This window comes from Rhinatrema bivittatum, chromosome 2 (genome assembly GCF_901001135.1).
Source record: "Rhinatrema bivittatum chromosome 2, aRhiBiv1.1, whole genome shotgun sequence".
Classification (NCBI taxonomy): domain Eukaryota; kingdom Metazoa; phylum Chordata; class Amphibia; order Gymnophiona; family Rhinatrematidae; genus Rhinatrema; species Rhinatrema bivittatum.
The window spans coordinates 332,464,612-332,489,543 of NC_042616.1; the positions used below are offsets into that span (position 1 = coordinate 332,464,612).

At 42.8% G+C, this 24,932-nt stretch overlaps 1 protein-coding gene across 6 annotated transcripts in view; it reads left to right on the forward strand.

Moving 5' to 3' along the window:
- Positions 1-24,932, forward strand: part of PDE1C (phosphodiesterase 1C) — a 1,569,255-nt gene that overhangs the window by 969,961 nt on the left and 574,362 nt on the right. For all 6 annotated transcript variants that reach the window (XM_029589797.1, XM_029589798.1, XM_029589801.1 and 3 more), the window contains one exon: positions 22,453-22,566. In XM_029589797.1, the coding sequence (XP_029445657.1) occupies positions 22,453-22,566 (114 nt within the window). The remainder of the gene's footprint in view (positions 1-22,452; positions 22,567-24,932) is intronic.

Consider the following 24,932-nt stretch of genomic DNA (forward strand, 5'->3'; position numbering starts at 1 on the left):
CAGACAAAAACTATACTGGAAACCACAATAGACTTTGTATGCAGCACAACAGTGGAAAATAGAAACCTTGCCATTTTCATAAAATATCAACCTAATAAACGAAGCTTGACCGACGTGCCGCAAATGCGCAGTAGAGAGCAGCTCTACTGCGCATGTGCGGGCAAGCACGTCGGTCTCAGCGAGCGTCAGCTGAATTTATCAACATGGTGGCGGCAGCGGCGACGAGGAACGGCGGCGTCGAGCGGCAGCAGCGAAGATGAGGAGCGGCAGCAGCGGCGGTGGCGAAGATGAGGAGCGGCAGCAGCGGCGGCGAAGACGAGGAGCGGCCGCAGCGGCGGCGGCAAAGACGAGGAGCGGCCGCAGCGGCGGCGGCAAAGATGAGGAGCGGCCGCAGCGGCGGCGGCAAAGATGAGGAGCGGCAGCAGCAGTGGTGGCGAAGATGAGGAGCAGCAGCAGCGGCGGCGGCGAAGATGAGGAGCGGCAGCAGCAGCGGCATTGTCGAGCGGCCGCAGCAGCGGCGGCAAAGATGAGGAGCGGCAGAAGCGAGGGAGGAGAGAGAGAGGGAGGGACTGAGTGAGAGGGGAGTAGAGAGAGAGGGAGGGACTGAGTGAGAGGGAGGGAGTGGGACTGAGTGAGGGAGGGGGGGAGGGAGTGAGTGGGACTGAGTGAGAGGGAGGGAGTGAGTGGGACTGAGTGAGGGGGGGAGGGAGTGGGACTGAGTGAGAGGGGGAGGGAGTGAGTGGGGACTGAGTGAGAGGGAGGGAGAGGGGGGAGTGAGTGGGACTGAGTGAGAGGGAGGGAGAGGGGGGAGTGAGTGGGACTGAGTGAGAGGGAGGGAGAGGGAGGGAGTGGGACTGAGTGGGAGTGAGAGAGAGGGGGGGAGGGAGTGAGTGAGTGGGACTGAGGGAGGGAGGGAATGAGTGGGACAGAGTGAGAGGGAGGGAGGGAGTGGGGCTGAGTGGGAGGGAGGGGGGAGGGAGTGAGAGGGGAGGGGGGAGGGAGTGAGTGGGTCTGAGTGGGAGGGAGGGAGGGACTGAGTGAGAGGAGAGAGAGAGTGTGTGGGAGGGTGGGGAGGAGTGGGTGAGTGTGTGGGAGGGAGGGAGGTAGGGGGTGGTGAAGAGTGAGGGGAGAGAGAGAATGAGGGGGAGGTGAGAGACAGAGGGATATGAGTAAGTGGAAGGGTAAGAAGTTGTGGAGCAGAGAAAAAGGGAGTGGAGGAGGGCTGAGGGAGAGGGGATGGGATTGAGAGAGGGTGGGGAGTGACTGAAGGAAGGGGAGAGAGGTTGGAGTGACTGAGGGAAGGGGAGGGAGGTGAGAGTGAGGGGAAGGAGGCAGTGGGAGACAGAGGGTGAGTAAGACTGAGTGGAGGGAAGGGGGTGATTGAACGAGGGGAAGGGGGAGTGAGGAAGAAAATGTGTAGAAGGGTGCTGTGTTCGAAAATGGACTGAAAAAAAAATTTAATGTAGCCGCTTAACGGCTTGTCAAACAATAAAATAAAGAAATATAAAACATCAATAATAGTAAAACCATACTAATAAAAATAATATTTCAAAATAGCTAATAAATAAAATGATTTCCATTAATTAAAAACTCATAAAATGAAAACAATTCCAAAGTCAAAATAATATTGAAAAACAGCCAACACATCAAATAACACCCAATGATTTAAAAAAATCATCTGCTCTCCATACTTGGGAACATTGATTTCCAGATGTTCTGAGATTGTCGTGGAATAGCTGATGGGTATGCTGATGGGAGGTTGTTACATACACATTTTCTCTTCTTTTATATACACTCATACATATGCTTGAATGCTCTCTCACTCACACACACATACTTATACATACATGCTCTCTGCATATCTATACTCTACCACACACACACACCCTCACTCCTTCACATACACACATACATTTCTCTCTTATACACGCACACCCTTATTCACTCACACAATCTCTCGCGCACACACACACACACACACACACACACATATTCCTTGTCTCACACACATACCCTTATTCCCTCACTCAGGCTTCTTTCTCTCTCTCACTCACAAACACATCCTCACTTCCTCACACACAGCAATCCCTCACTCATACCCACATATAAACTCCTTCTCTCTCTCACATACACATTCGCTCATAGAGGATGTTTTTCACTCTCTCATTCACACACAGACTTACAGGCTCCCTATGTTTCATACACACCCTTACACAGGCTCCCTCTCTCTCACACATAAACCCTCACTAACACAGATTTCCCCTCTCTCTCTCACTCAAATAGGCTCCTTCTCTCTCACTCACACACACACACTCACAAACAATTCCTCTCTCTCTAACTCACAAAGGTCATAGACTGTCTTGTTCTCTCTCTCATTCTGGGCCTCTCCATCTTCATCAGAGGTGAGTGTATGGGCTCTGCCCATGGCTCTCGCGAAATCCTTGGCCTCTCTTCCCTGTGTCTTGGGAAGGATGGGCTCCTCCTATGGTCCCACTGGGCCTTTTTCCTGATGTTCAGAGAAGGCAGGATGGACTCTGCTTGAGACCTTGCTGGATCTCTTTGTTTTGGGTTGTGAGAGTATGAATTTTACAAAGAGGCCTGCTGGGCCTCTTTGTTTTAGGCCGTAGGCAGGATGGGATCTGCTTGTGGCCCCACCGAGCCTTTTTGTCTTGGGTTGCAGGTGGGGGGGGCTCCACTCATGGCCCCACTGGGCCTTCCTCCTCATCTTTGGCTATGGGCAAGATGGGATCTGCCTGCAGCTCCACTTTGCTCCCCTCTGTGTCTTCAGCTGATGGTCACAGCCTCACACTGTTGATTTTGCCACCCTTTAAAGATTGACACTGTAAGTGACTGCCTAGTTCACCAATGAAAGCATCAACCCTGAGTGGGGAATCAGGAAATAATGGCCGCTCAGAAACTTTTTTAAAAATTTAGGGGTAGATTTTATAAATCTGCGCCCGCGCGTACTTTTGTTCGCTCACCAGGCGCAAACAAGAGTACGCGGGATTTTAATACAGACACACATAGCCGCACATATCCATTAAAATCCAGGGTCGGCGCACGCAAGGCTGCCGAAAATCGGCAGCCTGCGCGCGCCGAGCCACGCAGCCTGCCTCTGTTCCCTCCGAGGCCGCTCCGAAATCGGAACGGCCTCGGAGGGAACTTTCCTTCCACCCCCCACACCTTCCCCTCCCTTTCCCTACCTAACCCACCCACCCCGGCCCTATCTAAACCCCCCCACCTTTGTTGCACAAGTTATGCCTGTTCGAGGCAGGCGTAACTTGCGCGCGCTGGGCCAGCCGACGGCGCATCATGGTCCGGTTCAGGGGCTGGTCCGGAGACCTCGGCCATGCCCCAGGAACGCCCCCGATGACATGCTGGCCACAACACGCCCCTCCCGACGCCCTGGCCGCGACATGCCCCCCCCGACACGCCCCCGACATGCCTCCCCAGGAAAGCCCTGGGACTTACGCGCGTCCCTGTGCTTGCGCGCTGCCGAGCCTACTCTACATAGGTTCGGCATGCGCAGGGGGAGTTTGGGCCAGGTTTTCGGAGGGGGGGGGGGGGGGTACGCGCGTATCTTACACGCATACCCCTTTGAAAATCTGGCCCTCAGTTTTTATTTATTTATTTATTTATTTATTTCGAGGTTTTTATATACCGAAGTATAGCGGGATGCCTTCACTCCGGTTACAAGATAACAACTTAATACAGTTTGGTAACACTGGATGGAATTAATAAAACAGTGAACGGAGGTAATGGACGGATTAAAAGGGGGAGCAACGATTACAAACGATTACAAACTTAAAAGGTTAAAAGGGGGAGCGGCGATTACAAACTGAAAAAAGGGTACTTTACATCATATAAAGGTGGGGGACAGCGGGCAGAACTCAAAGAGGAGCTGGGTAGATCTGGGGAAGAAGGTATCAGGGAAGAGGTGAGGGGTGGGAACGGGGAGGCGGGGATCTGGTAAGGGCAGGGGGAGGAGGAAATGGGGGCGGACATTCGGGGGGAGTCAGTAAGATGTGCTAAGTGGTGGTTGTATTGCTTATTTGGCAATATTCTTTGAATATCACCAATAAGGTTTCAACGTTATCTCGATATATTTACCAGGATAATTTTATTCAGGGCTGTTTGGATGTTTATCCTTCTGAATTTCCTTGATAATTTATCTGGCTAACTTAGGGCTGGATTCATCATTCTTCGCAGAATGATGAATCCAGCGATAAAGGGGGTGGGCCTGGGAAAGGCCGCAACCATTCGCACCACGGTGGTGCGATTTCGCCGGCCGCAGTGCAGCTTGCTGTAGCTTTTCACACAAATAACGCCACCATAAAAGCTGGTGCTATTCGCCGCGCTAATGCCGGCGATAATGTCCCTCACATTATCGCTGGCAGCAGTGCCGCAGCCGACTCCTCCCCCTCCCCACCCCGACTCCTCCTCTCCCTATCCCGACTCCTCCCCTCCCCACCCTTTAGCTTATTTGCATCCTATCGCAAGCGAAAAGGCCCTTTTCGCTTGCGATAGGGGTTTATCGCGTGCGTTAGGGCCCTAACGCACGCGATAAAGGTTTAGAAAATAAGTCCCTTAAACCTGAAAAGTTATTGCTTTTAGGTTTTGTTTTGTTTTTTTAAATGTTTGTCTATATAATAAAATCAAGATAATACTAAAGTCCAGGAAAAACAAAAAAAAAAAATGTGCTTTGGTGGCTAAAATGAGTGTGCTTTAAGTAAACTGACAGATGAAACAAGTTCAGAATTTTATGCATGCATTTGACAGCAATTTCCTTTCTTTCCAGCTGTTAAATTGTCAAGTTGACATTAGTATGCAGAGAAAATTGGAGTTTCACTTGTTGATTGTACATTTCTCTATTTAACTTGTGCAACAGCTTTTGAAAGATATGAGTTTAAGACACTCAGTTACCTGTATTTATCAATCAGGATGTCAGTAATGAAAACATACTGTAATAAATTATTCAAGTAACAAAATTAAGAGAAACTGTTTTCTAATTACTTCACTTGAACGTTCACACTTAAACAACTGCACGCGATGGCATACGCAATTACAGTTTAATGCCATGTGTAGATTTACTATAGTTATTTTATAACACGTGAGTATGATCCATGCACATTTATAAAATATGCATATCTTTACCTGGCAATGTATGCGTGTATGCAGACTTACACGCGAATGCATGCAATGCAAAGAAACCTTACGTATCAATGCACTGAGCGCGCATATTTTAAAAATATAGCTGCGGATATTTTACATGTGAAAGCAAAATACATCTTACGTGCGGACGTCCCAAGTTAAGTGCGTGAGTGGGTGTATTTTATAGTATGCATGGGTCGTCAAAACTAACTACCAGTTTAATCAATTAGTCCATCAGTTTGCCCACTCATTCTCCAGGGAATCAAGACCCTCTTGGTTCTTCAGCCCAAACTCTTCCCATGGTCAGTACCACTTAATAAGCACATTTAATATCATATACACCAGATAATTAGCAGGTATAAAATTATGCAAGTGTCTTTTAAAATAGCAACTTATGCATGTAATTGTTGGCCCCACTGAGAGTGCCTCTGTGCATACATAAATGTGTGCGCAAAAGTGAAATACATGCATATTTTGGATTTTTTATAATACATGGAATTTGTGAGTACAGGCTACTTATGCATATATATATATATATATATATATATATATATATATATGCTAATTTTTTTACATGTGTAATGTTTTGAAAAATTCATCTTAAAGTGAATAAAGGCATGACAGACTTTAGTGTTCAAGCATTAGCTGGGACTCTAAAGAAACTCCCTGTATAAAATACTTTATTACAATTTCAGAAATATGTTCCCTGATAATGGTTAAGTGGAAAATGGGAAAATATGTTATAAATGAAGTTTCTTTTGCATGCCAGCTGATTCTTACACAATCGACTTACACAATCTTACACAACCTTACACAACCTTACACAACCGACTTACACAATCTTACACAATCGACTTACACAACCCTCTCACGCTGCACTTCTCTACCAGACCCATCAGAGAAGCATACAAAGGTACGCTACACCCCCCCCCAGCCAAATTCACACACCTTTCATCCACTAAAGATCGAGCCTTCTCGGCAGCAGCACCAACCATCTGGAACAACATGCCCACAGACCTTAGACAGGAACCTTGCACACAAACTTTCAGAAAGAAACTCAAGACATGGCTATTTCTACAAGCCTTCCCCGATCTATGACATCCCCTACTGCTACAACTAGGTATAGGATACCATGTATAGTGGATTACATTCAGTCCTGAATACTAGAGTCTATTATAGCCTTATGTATATATCTGTATATTATTTATTTCTGAGACTAAATACTACCTATTTCTATGCTAGCCACTACTCTGGCTTTTCCTCCTCCCAGTTCAAGTACCCCTGTTTATTGTAACTTTTCACTCTCTCCCTCTCTCCTAGCCTATTGTTCACGAAGTTGTTAATTTTAATGTTATTGCACCACTGTTTATTGTAAACCGATACGATATGATTGGTATCATGAGTGTCGGTATAAAAAAGACCTAAATAAATAAATAAATAAATAAATTCTTGAACATTGCTTTGAAACTGATGGAGTTTTCAGCCATATCTGAGCATTGATAAGTATTAATATAGCAGCTTGTTTCATGCAGCCTTTTTTTCTGGATCATTGACTTACCTGCTTGGTCATCATTTATTTCTATGAATTTTTTAATCTAGATGACTCTACTTTTCAAGTAGGATGCAAGTTATAGTAATTATGCTTTTTGATTTTTATACATTGTCTAAAAAAAAAAAAAAAGTCTGAATAAAGTAATAGAAAAAAAAAAAGCAGGAGTCACTTGTATCGAATATAGTCCTTAATTGTTAATGATTTTTCTCTGAAGACCTGCAATTCACCATCATCAGACACATGGATAATGTCATCTGATGGCACTAGCCATGTAACATATTTCCAGAGCTTTCTAGGAAAAAAATGTAAGGGTTTTGATTATGCATGGCAGTTCCTGTGGCCAAAACATGAGTCTCAGTTTATTTCTTTCCACTGAGACCAAAAGGCAATTTTTTTTTCTGCTATTTAATTTCTGTTCTGAATTTTGTTGCTTTGGCCTTTCATATTTATTTATTTTTTTATTAATTTAAAATTTTTATATACCGGCATTCATGTTGCAAACACATCATGCCGGTTTACATATAACAGGGGTGTACAGTGAACAATTCAATAACCTATTTGTGTAGAAGGAAGCAGTTACAAATAACAAGGTAAAAGAACTGGGAGGAGAGAAGAAAAGGGAGAGAATAACATTAGGTATAGGTATTTACATTAGTAATAACATTTTTACATGTGGAAGTGGTAGAATCTGGCTGAATAGAATTAATCGGTGTCCGGGAAAGCTTTTTTAAACAGCCAGGTCTTAAGTCTCTTCCTGAAGGTTGGGAGGCTGGGCTCCTGTCTAAGGTCCAGTGGGATGGAGTTCCATAGAAGGGGGCCGGCTGTTGAAAAGGCCCGATCTCTCAAGGTAATGTGTTTGGTAGTTCTGGCTGGGGGCACTTGAAGAGATCCTCTGAGTGTGTCTCTTGTTGGTCTGGAGGAGTTATAAATTTGGAATGGGAATTGTAAGTCGAGTGGGGTGTGTTGATGGATGGTTTTGTATATTATGGAAAGAGATTTGTAGAGGATTCTAAAGTGAACAGGCAACCAGTGGAGATCTTTTAGGATTGGAGATATATGGTCCCTCCTCCTGGAGTTTGTCAGTAATCTTGCCGCAGCGTTTTGTAACATCTGGAGGGGTCTAGTATAGGAGGAAGGTAGGCCCAGTAGGATAGAGTTACAGTAATCGATCTTAGAAAAAATGATAGCTTGTAGAATGGTTCTGAATTCCTGAGTGTGGAAGAGTGGTCTAATTCTTTTCAGAACTTGGAGTTTGTGGAAACAGTCCTTGGTGGTTCTGTTGATGTAAGCTTTAAGGTTCATCCGGTTATCAATTAATACTCCTAGATCTCTCACCTGTGTAGTAGTTGGGATAGTTGGAGGATTAGAGATGGCATTGTTATCTGGGGAGATGAGAAGCAGTTCTGTTTTAGAGGAGTTTAAAACTAGGTTTAGGTTAGCCAGGAGATGTTTAATTTCGAAGAAACAGTTTTCCCAGTGAACCAATGTTTTTGTGTAAGATTCTTTAATGGGTATCACGATCTGGATGTCGTCGGCGTAGAGAAAATGTTTGAGGTTAAGGTTGGAGAGGAGTTGGCAGATAGGTAAAAGATAAATGTTAAAGAGTGTAGGTGACAGTGAGGAGCCCTGAGGGACTCCTATGGATGCGTCCATTCGTGAAGATTCTTTGTTCTGTATCTTAACCTTGAAGCCTCTGTTGGAGAGAAAAGATTTAAACCATGAGAGAGCGGTGCCTGAGATACCTATAGAAGCCAGAATGGAAGTGAGAATGGAATGATTGACCGTATCAAAGGCGGCTGATAGGTCCAGTAGAATTAAGAGGAAGGATTGGCCTTTGTCAAGGCCCATTAATATGAAGTCAGACATGGAGATGAGGAGGGATTCTGTGTTCAGTGATTTGCGAAATCCGTATTGTGATTGGAATAGGATTTTGTTTTCTTCTATGTATTCGGAGAGTTGAGTATTGACAACTTTTTCTAGAATCTTGGCTATGAATGGGAGATTGGTCAGCTAAAATTAAAGACAAAGAGGTCAATATTAAAATGGATTTGTATTGAATAAACCTCAAGATTTAAATTTCCTCCCCTGCCGACCTACAAAATGTACTTTGGGTATCTTTTTACCTGGGTAAAATTCAGCTGGATAAAAAGAGGGAGGGCAGGGGGCATTCAGGGACATGGCCTACATTTATCCAGTTAGCACTGACATTCAGCACCATTGAGATATATTTAGCCAGGCAAGTCTGGTTGTAGAAGTGTCTCTCTTAAAGTTACTTGGGTAATTTTAGGTTTGCATTCAGCTGCAGACAATACTGGGTAAGGTCTGCTGAATATCCCGGCCGAAATTACCCAGATTACTTTCCACTTGATGCACCTCTGAATAGGGAGCTCAACATTTAAATACACTTAAAACTCAATAAAATATATCAACCATGGCATCAATCAACAGTACAAACATCAATATCGCATCAACAACAGATTTGAATAAATATTTAAAACCTGAAACAAAGTCAACTAATAATAATTGTAAAAACAGACCATGACCCTTTAAATATCAGTCCTGCTCAAATAGATAAGCTTTCACTTGTTTCCTAAAATGCAGATAATCATTCTTAAAATGCAGGGTCTTTGGCATGGCATTCCATAGATAAGGGGGCAGGCTGAAAAACAAAAGCCTTTCCTGGAAAACGTGTAAACATGTTCTGGGTTCAGTAGCATTGGATGATATCACCCATAGGTGTGATTGTCGACCTGCTGTTTTCAGAGAACATTTGTTATAGATAAGCAAATTCATTTACTATTCTGTCCTACTAAAGCACAGGGGATGTAACAACAGGCAGTTGCAACCCTAACAGCATTGGTACAACTGTAACAGGCTTCAAAGATGGCTGTGGTAACCTGCATGGAGCAGCCATGGCTAAAACCAAACATCAGTGAGCATGAGGAGGATGGATGCTTTTGAACAACAGTTTCATAAATGTTGGTAGCTGCATGGATTGTTATAAGATTTTGTGGAAAGAAATGGAAAAGGACCCTGGTTGATCATAAAGAGAAATAAGCGTGGTGGAGGCCAGCATTGTAACAGAATTTGGACATGTTTGAGATAAATACAGAGGACAGTGGTTGAATCAAGCTTGAGAGGCTTGAGTGAAAGACATGTGGGGAGAACTGGTATTTTAAGTATTGGAGTTTTATATGCTTATCTATCCAAAATGGTAGAGAACTGGAGAAGAGGAATCTAGATTGGGCACACTGGATATACCGATTGATCTTTAGTGCCGTCATTCACTATGTTACTACGTAAAATTTTCAACTGATTGCATAGGCTTAATATAAATAGACTAAAATATGTACATGATTTGATAGGCTTTGATGTAGGTTTGCACTTTGGGGCAGAAAATTTAAAACCTGCGTGCTGGCGCAGATTTGTTCGCTTACGCCCGATTTTATAACATTGCGCGCAAGGGGATGCACAATTGTGCAACTTGCGCGTGACGAGTCGCACAGCCTACCTCCGCCCCCCTGCACCTTCCCCTCCCTTACCCGCCCCCCAGCCCTACCTAGAACCCCCCTTACCTTTGTTGAAGAAGTTACGCCTGCCTCCCGCGATCCCGGGATGTGCATATGTCCCGGGGCTTTGAAAAAGGGGTGGCAAGGGGACGGGGGCGTGGCGCCGATCCGGGGGCGGTCCGGGGGCAGATTTTTAAAGGACCGCACGCGGGTTACATTTCTGCACGCTACCTGGCGAGCACAAATGTACACCCGATTTTATAACATGAACACGCTGCCGCGCGCATGTTATAAAATCCGGGGTCAGCGCGCGCAAGGGGGTGCACACTTGTGCACCTTTGCGCGCGCCCTAGGGGAGGCCCAATGGCTTTCCCCGTTCCCTCCCCCACCTTCCCCTCCCTTCCCCTATCTAACCCACCCCCAGCCCTACCTAAATGCCCCCCTACCTTTGTTCTCTAAGTTACGCTTGCCCGAGGCAGGCAAAACTTGCGCACGCCAACCGGCTGCTGGTGCGCTGTCTCCCAGCATGGCTGCTGTGCTGGAGGACTTGGGACCGCCCCCCGGACCATCACCCCGCCCTTTTCCCACCCCTTTTTCAAAGTCCTGGGACATATGCGCCGCTGAGCCTTTGCAAAATAGGCTCGGCGTGCGCAGGGGGGGTTTTAAAGGGTTACGTGTGTATATTACCCCTTAGATTTTAGATGGGGGGAGGAATTAGGTAGGGCTGGGGATGGGTTAGATAGGGGAAGGGAGGGGAAGGTGGGGGGGAGGGAACGGGGAAAGCCATTGGGCCTCCACTAGGGCTCGGCGGGCGCAAGTTGCACAAGTGTGCACCCCCTTGTGCGCGCCGACCCCGGACTTTATAACATGTGCGCGGCAGCGCATCCATGTTATAAAATCGGGTGTACATTTGTGCATGCCGGGTAGCATGCACAAATGTACCCCACGCGCGCTCCTTTAAAAATCTGCCCCTGTGGGTGTATACTGTGTAACAGACGGTAGCTTGCATTTTCTAAGCTATACCGCTTTCTAGATCATTGAGTTCCTAAATGACTTATCCCAGTTTTTGCTTGAAAGTATAATTTTATTTTTATCTTAGGAAAAACCTAGTTTATAATAAAAGTTTATACAGATTTATGTCATCTTCACCTATTGCTGTATCTCACAATAATCAGACACATCCATACCTATCATGCATTCAGATACACTGTTTGATGTGGTTAGTCATGCAACACCAAAGTGTCTGGTCAGCTGGTGTGAAGTGCAGTACATTTACTATGCTAAAATAATATAGTATATGTAATCCTTTCTGTATTTGACAACTAAATCTTCATTTTGGGTTTAAAATCTTGTTAGCCAAATGGGATACAGAAATTCCTATTGCAATTTATAAAGTGTTTTGGAAAACTGGCAATATGAGTTAAGGATATTCTTTGAGAAGGTAAGAGAATGACAGATTAATTTTTTTTACCTCTCAAGAAACAAATACTAAATGCACTAGTTTTTCTGTCTTGCAACATGCACCCATCCATCATGTGCTGATAAAAGGGAAGTGTTGGAGTGCAGAAAGCTGCTGGCGTGCAGGCAGAATTCCTCGAAGTAAAGGATAAGGCTTTGATTTATTTGCACAAACTCTCTGAGCCTGTGCAACTGATATAAATGTAGGGAACCGCAGGTGCCAAAGGGCTTTCTTCAGCTTGGTTGAATATTTGATACAGTTCCCAGTGAGCATTGGGCAACAGATGGTATCGGCTGCTTCACTGCAGGCAAGTCTCATCTTCAAAAAGCCTTGAGAGCAGATTTTTATTTCTTAATAAAATTCAATGAGTAGATTGGCATACACTGTGAAACATCACCTGACTGATTCAAGAGTGAAAACATTCAGCTGTAGAAGATAGCTGTGCCAAGTGTAAAAAGGGAAACAATAAACCAGTGATTGGCTGAGAGTTTTGGGCTGAAGTTGAATAGACCAATAGACAGTGTGAGTGCTATGTTTCAAGTCATTACAAAATAGGGAAGATTTTATCCTACCATAAGATGTGCCTGTGAAATTACAATAATGGTCAGAGTGGCCTTCTCTTGTTTTTGTTTGGTGGCAAAGATTGGCATTTATTTATTTTTATTTATTTATTTAGATTTATATTCAGCTTTTCGTACTTTTTTCATTGACATTTTAAAGTTAGTATTGTTCTTTATTTATTTTGGATTATGATTAATTTCCTTGTGTCCAGGAAATCGGTTTTATTTTTCCTATGCTCTGTCAATATTATACAGATGTCTAATGCTCTGTACATTACTTGCCATTTTTAAAAAATGAGGTAAATGCTCCCACCAAGCTATCAAAAACTTTGCAAAAGATACTGAAGAAGTAAAACTTGCTAGGTTTACAGTGTGAAATGCACTGGGGCTGCTGGAGAGAGAGAGAGTGAGAGAGAGACTAACTATAAGGCCCTTATATAAGTAAACTAGTTATACCACCGTAAGAGGGGCAACTTGGGGTGAGTTACTGACTGAGAAAAGGAAAGAATCAGAAGCTCGACTATTTGATAGACTAGAAAAGAAGGAGAAGTAAATAAAGAAAGAGAGCTTGATCCAGAGAAACAGGTACCAAGGAAAGTGTCCAGAGAAGGGAGTTCCTGACCCAGACAGTTTTCCTGCCACGGTGTGTATTTGAGAATGAGTTTTTTAATGTGCTAATGGACTTTATTTTCCTGTACTGACTGTAGTGTGCCTGCTGTGGATTTTTATTTCCTGCACTCATGTGACCAATAAAAGAATTTTTTTTTGTTTGAACAACAGCCACTGTGTGGAGTATATTTTATTTTTTACTGGAATGGTTACAGAGAGGCTCCGGATGAGAGCAATGCTTAAGTGTCTTGAAAGACTGACTCTTTCCTTCTTGTGATGGAAGAACCCAGGAGCAATCGTGAGCCCAGTGCAGACCCATGACCACTTCTGTAAGCTCCTGCAAGCCAGAAGAAGTAGGGGCAGGGACTACATATATAATTTTTTTAATGTGATATGTGAAAAGGGTGAATACAGTTTTCCCTATTGTGTGTATAGACAGGACTTTATTTTAAAAAATAGTGTGTGGGCTAGGGGAAGAGAAAATGACATTGGTCGGCAACACAAATGGTACTGAATCATGAAAAGATTTACTGAAGCTTATAAAAAAAGGTTATAAGTTCTTTTCATCTGCAGTAATCTGTGAATGTTGAAATCATCTAGTCAAAAAGCAAGCAGATTGGTATGAAAGAGAGGCATTGAAGGCTTCTGTGTAGCGTTTGATTATTGGCACAGAGAAGACACAAAATTGCTGGCTTGCCTTCATGGGCCATGAAAACAGTGTTTAATCAAGTGGAACATACATTCTCAGGCCTCCAAGTGCATTTAGAAAATGTATTGGTCTCTTTTGCCTTTTTTGCCACACTCCACTATGAAGTCATTACCCTTACGGTGACATTTCCTATAGCAATTCTTATTTTTTTATTGCCCTGCTTTCATGTAGTATATAGACATGTATTTCTCACTATTTCCTACAGGGAGATATTATCTGTAGATATACTTTATAATGGAATCACTTAAGTGCAAAAGTAAAAATATAGGTGAGGTAAACTGTCTAAATTTTAAACAGTGATGCTTTAAACGGAACTCTCTTTCTAGATATTGATCCTGTTGCCTTGTGCTTGCTTAATAGCTTTAGCAAACACCATGAATGTTCAAATATTCAGAGGCAGATATTCACAAGTAAGGCCTTTTGTTTCCTCACACTGGGTCTGGGTCAAATAAAATGGAAGGCAGAAGGCTAACTGAGGCCTGGATTTATCAAAATGCAGGAAAAGGGGCGTGTTTTATGGTAATAGGCAGTTTATCGCAAAGTGCACTATCTTAGCGCTTAGCATAGGTATTAGCGCAAACTGCGATAACTTTTTCACACTTTGCGATAAGAGCCAGAATTGTATTTCCTACATACAACCACCGGGGAGACCATTTTTAAGCTACCAGAGAGCCAGCCTAGCTATCAGAGCATGAGATGTTACCCAGGTAGAGAGTCCATCAAGCTAGGTTGAGAGAACATTGCACAAATCTCATCTTTGGTTCAGTTTCCTCACTCCGAAGGTCATCAAATCTTCATAAGAGAGCACTGTTCTGTTCGTACATCTCACTTTGAATGTCAAAGTGGTCCCTAACCCCTACACTAATACCTAAACCGCACCTCGAGTAACTAGGTGGGCCTCATATAGAGGTATAAATACCTACCTAGTATGAGGGCTTTATAGCTAATATCTCTCTCCCTCTCTCTCTTTCTCTACTATGAGAGCCCTAATAGCTAGGCTGGCTCTCCAGGAGCTTAAAACATCACAAAGTGCAATGTAGCACAGCTTATTGGAGAGGAAATATTAGCATAGATGCCACAATTTTCAGCTAAGTATCTACACAGCAGCAGTTGTTTTAACATTGGGATATTGTTTATGACACAAATAATTGAGAGACATTTTATTTAGAAATAGTAAATTTTATTGTTTGTGGCACGATTGGAATTACACAAAAGGTGGGGGTGGTGTGTTTATGATTATACAGATGATGGAGTAACCAGGATAGTCCCCGCTTAAATATTATATGAAACCACCATCTTTTACTTTTAAAAAATTTTAATTTAAAAAAATTGTTTCCTAAACATTTGTCATACAAGTAATATTGAAACATTATAGGTGACCACGGCAGTAAAATTTTACATATAAAAAAAATGATGTATTTGGTTTAGAGTGTAGTTTATTGACAGTTTCAAGATGAACCCATACCAGTGATCTGGTAATTTTCTTGCAGAAGGTGGCAATATAACTATGACAAGCTCCCAAGATCAACAAGTTGGGAAATTATGCATACTGTGATGGGAGATAGCAAGTTTACTACCTAGCTTTGACAATCAACTAACTTGTCAACAGTTTCCAGCTAAGAGGGAAATGGGAAGGCCTAATCACCTGCAGGTGATGAATCATGTACAACTAACAGCTGGGAGATATCCTTAACAAGGCAGGTCAAGGAAGGGTGATGACAATTGCTGGAATGATATAGGTGGTCAAACTTATGCAGCTGACAGCTGAGAAATATTCTTAGATAAAGTAGTCTAGGTAGTGACAATTAGGCTGACTGAGAGGCCAAATGGTCCTTATCTGCTAACATCTGTGTCACTTAATTTTAATGGTATGTCTTTGTGTTTGTTATTATTGAGTTTGGATGGTGGGCAAAGGTCAGGATTAGAAATATAACACAAGCATTCATGCTTTTTGTATTGACTTTGAGCATAATAATATGATTGCCATGCTAGTCCATGTAAATATGTAGAAGTAAGCATCGTACAAGTTGTAGGTGGTTCCTTTTGTCATTAGGAATGTGCATTCATTTTACTTTATTTTGAAAATGATACAAAAGAAAAACAAATAATTTCATTTGTTTTCTTTTCACTTCATTGAAAAAGACAATAGTTGCTAGCCTCTGACCCCCTCCTCCACCACAAGAATTGCAATTCCAGAATAGAAAAAGCAAAGTCCTTCCAGATTTTTTCTGCCATTCCCCTTAACCACCCATCTTTTTTTTTTTTTATTCTTTTTTTTATCATTTTCATATACAAACCAAATTAACAGTTTGCAGCAGCAATAAGTGGTCATGACATTATTGCAAAAATAATATCTAAACAATAACATTTTATCTCGTCATATCATATGTCAGTTCCACTATAACAATACAATCAGCCATTTAGAAATTTAGGCATGAGGCAGAAATTTAAGGGAGATAAAATCCATAGAGAAAATTCTTAAGAAAGACTTAACATAGCACACCTGCACTTTCCTCATTGTTTCATTAACTAGATACAGGGGAAGAAGTTGTTGCGGTTCCGGTCGCACACCTCGCGACCGGACCCTTACCTTCTCTACCCCGTGGGACGCCACCCGAGCCACCGGGTCCGCTGTTGCGGCGTTTCCACGAGGGAGTCGCCGCCGAACACTGCTGACCCCGCCCCTTAGGCTCACGCGTGTGTGGAGGGCATCCTTTTAAAGGGCCTCCGGCGCGAAAGCCTTGCCGGCCCCCGTGATGACCTCAGATGCCGGGGGGGATTTAACCCCGGCGTCTAAACCCGGAACTTTGCCTTGCAACGTGGTCGACTCCTGTGAGTAGTAAGTTGCTTGTTCCTGCTCGTCTGCCTGCCTGATCCTGCCCATCTGTTCCTGCTCGCCTGCCTGCCTGATCCTGCCCGCTTGTTCCTGCTGCCTGCCTGCCTTGAACCTGGTCTGTCTACTCGTCTACGCCTTCAGCCGCCTGCCCCGAACCTGGTCTGTCTACTCGCCTATGCCTCCTGCCACTCTCCTAAGTCCCAGCGGTCTGGGTCCCTACGGGCTCCTCCTGGGGGGACCGCGGACTTCCAGGGTGAAGCCACCTAAGTCCCAGGGGTCCGGGCCTCCACAGGACCCTCCTGGAGGGGTCACGGATCTCCAGGGTGAAGAGCCATTCTCCCACAGCGGCAATACCGCCTACCGACCTACACCATCAAGCGGAGATCCACGTCAGTCCCTCTCTGCTGGTCGGACCAAGGATCCACCTCCTGATTCCCAACAGAAGTGGCTAATTTCCTTTGTTCCACAAAGCTTTTTAATTGTTCTGGCACAGAAAAAATAAAGAGATCCTCCTGTTTACTTATCAAACACCTACATGGAAAACGTAGGGTGAAAAAGAAACCCAATGATATAACTTCTTGGCGAAAGGCTAAAAAACCTTTTCGCCATACCTGGGTGGTTACCGCTAAATCTGGAAAGATCTTAACAAATTTATCAAAGAATTTAATGGGGTATTTACTGAAATATTTCTTCATAATTTTATTTAAGTCTTTAAGACTAGAAAAAGTAACTAATAATGTACCCCAATCAATAATTTGTAAAGTGGAATTTTCTAAAAAATTCGTAAGATCTCCTTATAAAGGCAGTTCAGACCTATTGTTGGTATTTTTTGATTTCGGAAGAAAATAACATAAGTTAATCACTGGAAGATCAAATTCAGTAAAGCCAAGCGATTCTAGCAAAAACGTTTTAACTGTTATTAATGGCATTTCTCCTACCATCCTGGGGAAATTAAGAAATCGTAAGTTCAAGTGCTTGGCATTATTTTCTAAAGTCTCAATCCGCCTGGATAGAATCTCTCTGTCTTTAACCACAGCTGCGTTAAACTCTTGGCTCTTTTTCTCTTTTTTTTAAAGAATTTTTACTCTGTCCACAGAATTCTTAATTTGTTTTTTAATTTGAAGGATATCTTGCTGATTTCTAACATTAATAATATCCAATTTCTCGTTCAAGCCTTTAATGTTAGACGCCATTCCAGCCATTAAGTCCCACAATGTATCTAGTATGACCACTGCAGGGCGTGTTAGAATTCCCAAGGACTCACCACCGGCAGCCTTTTCTTCTCCCCCAACCCAGGGGGTTTATCGAAACCAGTTCACCACTATCCTCCTGTGGTCTCAGGCCGACTGCCTCTGCTTCCAGTCCTTCCTTGCAGGCCGGCACGGCCCCCATCTCTGGACCGGAAGTGGTGACCTCTCTGGTAGCTCCTCTGGGGCTCCCGTCACTCATCCTCTGCACAAGTAGTGGTCTATGGTTGGGACTCAGGAAAGCCTCCTCCGCCGTCTCGAGCTGCCCTCCCAAACCGCTCGGCACATCGATATCCTCGGTTCCTGGTATTGTTTGTGCAGGTGAGGTCATGTAGCGGCTTATCTCTTGCTGTATGGGTGAGGGCATAGGTAAGGAAGGGTAAACCCTCATCTTTCCCTTCCGCTTCGCTGGCATTAGTGCAGGAAATTTTCTCTAACCCAAAAAGCAGAGAATAGCTCCTGCACCATCCTCAGGCTATGCCACCATCTTGCCTCTACCCCTAACCACCCATTTAACCTACCACCACTGGTGCTCTATTCAAAATGGCACTGGGCATTAGTATGGCAAGAGCATCCGGGGAGTGTGCTTGTGCTGTGAAGATGCTTACAGTTGTGGGTAAGCTGGTGGGGGGGGGGGGGGGGGGGGTGGTGGAATCCAGTATGGGGGGAAGAGAAGGGGAAAAGATCTTATGGGACTTTTAGAATCACAATCTTTGCTGTGGGGGAGGGTAGCCCCAGGGCAGGCAGTTGCCACTGCCTTTTTTTTTTTTTGCCATAAAATGAAATGAAAATTAAAAAAAAGAAAGAAAGAAAGAACGGGAATGAGTCTCCCTCCATCAGTAAAACAAAACAAAAAAATTTCTCTTCACACCCCTACAGAGTCATATATGTATTGAGATTATCTCTTGAAAACTAATCATAAATATATAAAGTTGATTCAATAAAAAGGTATTGCCAACAACTTGTTTGTTGATCCTTTATTTAAATTATGTATTGACTCAAAAACATAGGGGGTCTATTTAGTAAAGGGTCGATATTCCAAAAATGCAGTTAAAATCTGTTTTCAACTGCATAAATCTTATTGATGTCAAATCTCTCCTCCCAGTCAGGCTAAAATCCATCTGCACAAAATCATTAAGATGGTAACTTTAAAATGAGCACATGCTTGCGCCAATTTACGCGCGTATGCGTGCACAAGCTCACAAGTGCTGTAATTTTATATTGTCTGCGCAAGTGCGCATGTGATATATAAAAAACGCCTAGGACACGTATGTGCGCTCTTACTTCTAAGCAGCTACACGTGGAAACGTCAGTTTTCCTTAGGACATTTTGGCTTTTACACACGCAAGTGAGCACATTTTATAACATGCGCAAGACTCCTCTGGTTATTCAGCTTGCACAGCCCACTGTTTACCCTGACCTTTCACCCAGTCAGGATTTAGCTATAAAGAGTTTTATTCTGACTTACACCTGATAAATAGCAGACTTAAATTTGCGCAGGTAATGGCCCTACGTACAATGCGTTTGCAGGTTATAAAATCTGGATATATGAGTATAAAGGTTGGCTTCTCCAAGGAATGTCCCTGACACACTCCAAATCTGCCCCTTTTTCACATGAGCAAAGTTATTCATCTACCGATGTATACACATGTGCAACGTTTATAAAATAAGGTAATGCACTACTTGCGCGTGCATCTGCTATGTTATGTGTGCACATCTCTTTTAAAATTCACCTTTAAGTGTGCAGATTTAGTTGGACAAAAAAAGTATTGGGGTCAGGTGTACCCAGGATAGAATTTTCAAATTTAACCAGTTAGCATGATATTCAGCACAGACTGGCTACATTTGTCCACCCAAGTGTTACACATAAGATTTGTGAGGTTGGATTTTATCAGATATTCAGCTGCAACCTTAGCTGGTTAGCTAATTGCTAGAGCTGAATATCCAAAGCCAATGAGTTAAAATTATCCTGTTAAGTTTGCTCATAAGTGGCTCTTTGAATATGTACCCCGTAAACCATGATTTTAATGCCTGATTTAATAACTCACATAGAGCTTTTATTAATTCTGGCACTAAATAGTATATATGGTGTTAAAAACAGATGCTATGTATGTGCATTACTGGTAGTGGCTAATGCTTGCTGTGATGGGGGGCTTGTATCCTATCGCCAGCCCCCAGAATTGCAAAAGGAAAGACCCCAGCTGGATATCCCCCACTTCCCCCTTATCCCAAAACAAGTGAGAAGCACCTGTGGGCTCAACCCCCTTTCCACCCTGACAGGCTGAGCCTTCCATCCCAACAGAAGTGAGATGTCCTCCATGGGATGCCCCCCTCCTCATCTTCACGACTGGCTGATCAAGAGCCACTGTTGCTACTCTTATCTGCTGCCATGTTCTACTTTGCTGGCAGGACAGGGACTTTAGAGTGGAAAAAGGTCAAGTATAGTTTGTCTAGTAACTGAATATAGACCTTTAAGAAGCAGAAATTAAGAGGAAGTGCTTAAGGCAAAGATGAACTACAGACAGAGAAGAAGTATGGACATCAAATGAAAGGTTATTATAGTGCATGGAGGCAGAGAGAGTGAAGTCACTATAATGACTGGGAGAAAGATCTGAAACAGACACGAGAACAAGTGTTCTTAACAGCTGGCACCATAATGTGGAACTCTCTTTCGGCCTTAGTGCACGATATAAAAGACCCTACAGTCTTTAAGAAGGCAATTTAGAAAACTGGCCTTTGGCCTTCAGTCCTAGAATCCTGGATGTTTATGCTTTTGTTTTTACTTTTCTGTCTGATGTAATGTCGAGTTTAATGTATTTTTCTGACTGATTATTCTTTTATGCATTGCAATTATGCACCCCACCCCAAACCAAGGAGGGGGTGGGTAATACATGTTTTTTAATAAATAAATAAATGACAGGAAAAACTGTTAGGTATACTATCATGCTGTGAGAGGATAGAGTGCAGGAAAAATACTGTTAACGCAACCTAGAAACAGAGATACCCATCTTGGGTAAGATGGTAAGCAGAAGGTTATCAGGGAAAGGTAACTTGGATAATTTACACTAGATATTCAGTGAAACTTTCCTGGATAAGTCAGGCATACTCCAAAAGTTAATCTGACAAAGCCTTTGAATATTGAATTCAGTTGTCTTAAATCCTGAAACAGTCATATTGTTGAAGGCTGTGAGTATTTAGTAGATATGAGATGCAACCGAGAACTTTGGAGGGGGCAATGACGTAATTATGCTTAAATTCACTGGGAATTTGACTATAGCTATCTATACCATTTACAAGGGGTGGAAAAAAGAAACAGGAAGAACAACAAGTAAGGAATTACAGATAATTAAGGTTGAAATTAAGAGTCTGAATAAGCCATTTAGTACAAGTAAGTGAGTGAGAGAAAAGGCCATGCGTAAGCAAAGATTAGCAACAGCAAATGAAAATGAGCTGTTTTGACAATAGCAACAATGTACAGTTAGGGGAGAAGGAAGTATAGCAGTTGTGCTTCTGAGGTTCCTTGCAGATGGTTGGAAAGAATGGCGCTGAAGTGAAAGGAAAGAAAAAAAAGAAAAGATATAGAAGCAATGAGGGACTTAAAGGTTCAGTCTTTTTCACATTCAACTTCATTTAGCTGCTATCCAGGAAAGAGAAATGAGAGACAGAACAGAGTAAGAGGAAAAGGTAAAGAGCCTCTGAATTATTATTGTCTATAGAATTGCTTAGAGGTTCCAAACTGAGAAATGAATGTATCAAGAGGACACACACAAATTTAAAATTAAAGAGAACTCAAGGCAGATTTCTGCAGAATCTCTATGGTGCATCATGGTGCATCCCAAGTTACTTGAAAGCAAAGACCAGGAAGAATGACATTCAAGCAGTTGGGATGGGTTTTTTTTTGATAAACGAATACATACGTAACTAATGAACGGATCGGGGTCCCCTGAGAACGGATGCAATGGATTTGGCTCCCCACGAATACGAATACCGAATGGGACAAATCTGTCCCTGCTGCACATCCCTAATATTCACACACATACTGACCCTCTTTCACAAACAAAATGTTCCATTTATTAGGGATGTGAATCGGGCTTCTGACGATTGAAAATATCGTACGATATTTTCAAAATCGTCAAAATCGGGGGTTCCCCGAAACCGATAGGAAAACCCCACAAAATTGTTCGTGGGGGTTCTCTTATCATTTTGGGGGAGGGCAGGAAAAACGGCACACAAAAATAACCCCTAAACCCACCCCGACCCTTTAAAACTAATCCCGTAGCTTACCCCACCCTCCCGACCCCCCCAAAAACTTTTTACAGGTAAAATGGCATGGGCCATCCAGTGCTCCTACCATGTGAAAGGGGCCGGCCAATGGCACGGATACCCTGTCACATGGTAAGGGCAAAGGCCATCGGCGCCATTTTTATTAGTGGCAGCTGACGGCCCGAGAGCGGGAGATCGCTCCCGGGACCCCCACTGGACCACCAGGTACCTGTAAAAAGTTTTTGTGGGGGTCGGGAGGGTGGGGGAAGCTAAGGGATTAGTTTTAAAGGGTTGGGGTGGGTTTTTTGTTTATCGGCTCGGGCGCAGCGGATAAACAAAACCGCGATCGGGCCGGACAAAAAAAACAAAACACGATGTGAATCGGAACCAGAATCAGAACCGATTCCGGTTCCGATTCACATCTCTACCATTTATACTTTTTAAGAAAAATAACATAAATAGCTTTGTATGTATCTGCTTTAAATGGTGCTGTGGTATTGCCATTGATTCCCAATCTTTCACTGTTCTAATGGTGTCCTTTGTTTTCTTTTTTTCAGGTTAAGGTGTTTGGTAAAACAACTGGAAAAAGGAGAGGCTTCTGTTGTAGATCTAAAGAAGAATTTGGAATATGCAGCTACGGTTCTTGAATCGGTCTATATTGATGAAACAAGGTATGGAGCACTCACTACCACTGATCAGATTTTGGGTGTCAGATCTGTGTGCAAATTACAAACTGAACAGATTTGCTTGGATTGGTTGCAAGCTATGAAGGCTGTCTTTGCTTGCAAGTCCTTCTTCAGAGGTGATTGTAGGACTGATGGAAGGTTGCGTTTATCTCTAGAGATAGTTGTAGGAGCAGAATTTCTAACAGTAGAGATTTTCAGGAGTTTGTGAGTGAAGATTGGATTAGAGTCAATATCATTTAAGAGTGTTATCACTGAAGATGTTAGAAATACTGTGAATTTAGTGTTCAAGGAGTACCTTAGCAAAAAGTGTTAAAAGATGTAATAAGTCATAAATTCAGAGTTTTGGTTCAGTCCATTATTGTTTTAATCTAATAGCTAAAAATGTTTTAGTTTTCATGTTCTTTTCTTTATGTTTTTAAAAGATGCCTTTAAGGACTCATTAGGTCAGAAACTTATAAGTTGATATTCAAAGGCATTTTTCTGGATAACTTTTGAGTCATTTGGATAATCCTGAAGGACTCAAAATAAATGATCTGTGTCTAGGTCATTCTCCAGTTAATATAATAACTTGGAAGCATTTTAGGGTGTTCCGGGGCAAAGTTGACTTAGTCAAATAACTTATCCGGCTAACTCCAGTAACTCCTAATAAATTATTTGGCTAAGTCTGGATGTTCCTCAGAGCGGGAGTAGCCCCCTTTGGGTGGGCCATTCCCCTTTTCCCTCCCCATAAGGTCAACTCACACCCTCCAATCTGCCCAGAACCCCTCAAAAGGTTTACCACTGGTGGGAGCTCAGTACAAATGTCCACTTCCAGTACATTCAACATTAGTTTGACAGCAATGCTGGTGGCATAAAATGCAGGCATTCCTGTCAGAATATGGATGGAGAATATTATTCTGACAGGAATATTGGTAGCTGGTAGCAAACCCAGATGCATCTTACTGAGTTCCTGGTGGCAGTAAATCATTTGAGAAGTGAAAGGGTGTAGGTTAGCCTTTCGGGAAACGGGGAGTTGACTTCACAAGGCTGCATATATTCAATATCTATTTTACAAATATAGAGGAAAGGGAGACTTTTTGGGCTTATAGGCCTGCTTATTTTTTCCTATATTAGGGGGGTTGGGAAGGAGGGAGGGATGGAGTATAATGCCCAGTTGATATTTCACTGGGGTGGATGATATGGCCAGTAGGTCCATTAGGACTTTTTATTTGGGTTGATGCTTATTTGGCTGTATATTTTGAATATAGCTAGGTAAAGGTAAAGGTATCTGGCAATATGTTTCTGGTTAACTTTGAAACCTAACTAATAATATTCAAAATAGACTGTTAGATTTCAAAGTTATCTGGCTACCTAAACCCAGATAAATGTATTTGAGGATATTCAATGGGACTTTTATGTCACTGAATATTCCTGATGACTTATCTGGCTGACATTAGTGAGATAAGTTATCTGTTTTCTGGTTGATGAATATTAACCTCTGAGTGTCCTAGTTGGGGGAAGTGCTCTCCCATGCATAATGGTGTTTGGGTCATATACAGTGTGACAATAGTTGTCCATCCTCATTCACCGGAACTCTTAAGTTCTACTCACTCTGTGGCCAATGTAATAAAACCCGTGCTAAAATTGTAGTTACATTTTAGTGTGTGTGTTAATTAATGTATGCATTAAAAAACAGGGGTCCTCATGGGATGCAGTAAGTTAATGGGATGCACATCAAACAGCATGCTAAAATGTGAGGTAAACTGAAAAATCTACTCTAATGCAGAAAAGTGCTTTAAAATAGGAGTAAGGAGGTAAGTACTTGAAGTCCTTCCAACTTCAAGTACTTTCCTCCTTACTAAAATGACCTTGCATGCAAGACTGGCACTGAGCATTTCAACTTGGGCACCCTCTCACATGCAAGATTATTTGGGCAAGACATGCCAACTGAAATCAAAGGTAATCTCTCTTGGGAAGGTACCTTCAGCTGAACAGTGTACACTTTGGTGCTGTGCATCTCAAATGGCTACAGTTGCCTGTTCCAGAGAGCTTACCCTTTGATTTCACATGGCAAAATGGCCTTGCATGCAAGACTGGCACTGGGCATCCCAACTTGGGCACAGTGTTGCATGCAAGTCCATTTTAGTCATACTCCTTCCAACTTCCAAGTGCTTACTGCTGTACTCTTGGTTTAATGCATTTAAATGAATTTTCAGGTTAACTCCTTGGCCTGAGGTGGAATAAAAGTTGTCACATTCTGGTGGCATGATATTCTATTGCTGTGCTCATGTGGTAGTGTCTTTCTACCAGACTGGACATAGCAATAGAATAACTTTGATTACCAGAAATGTGAGTTTATCCCACCTCAGACC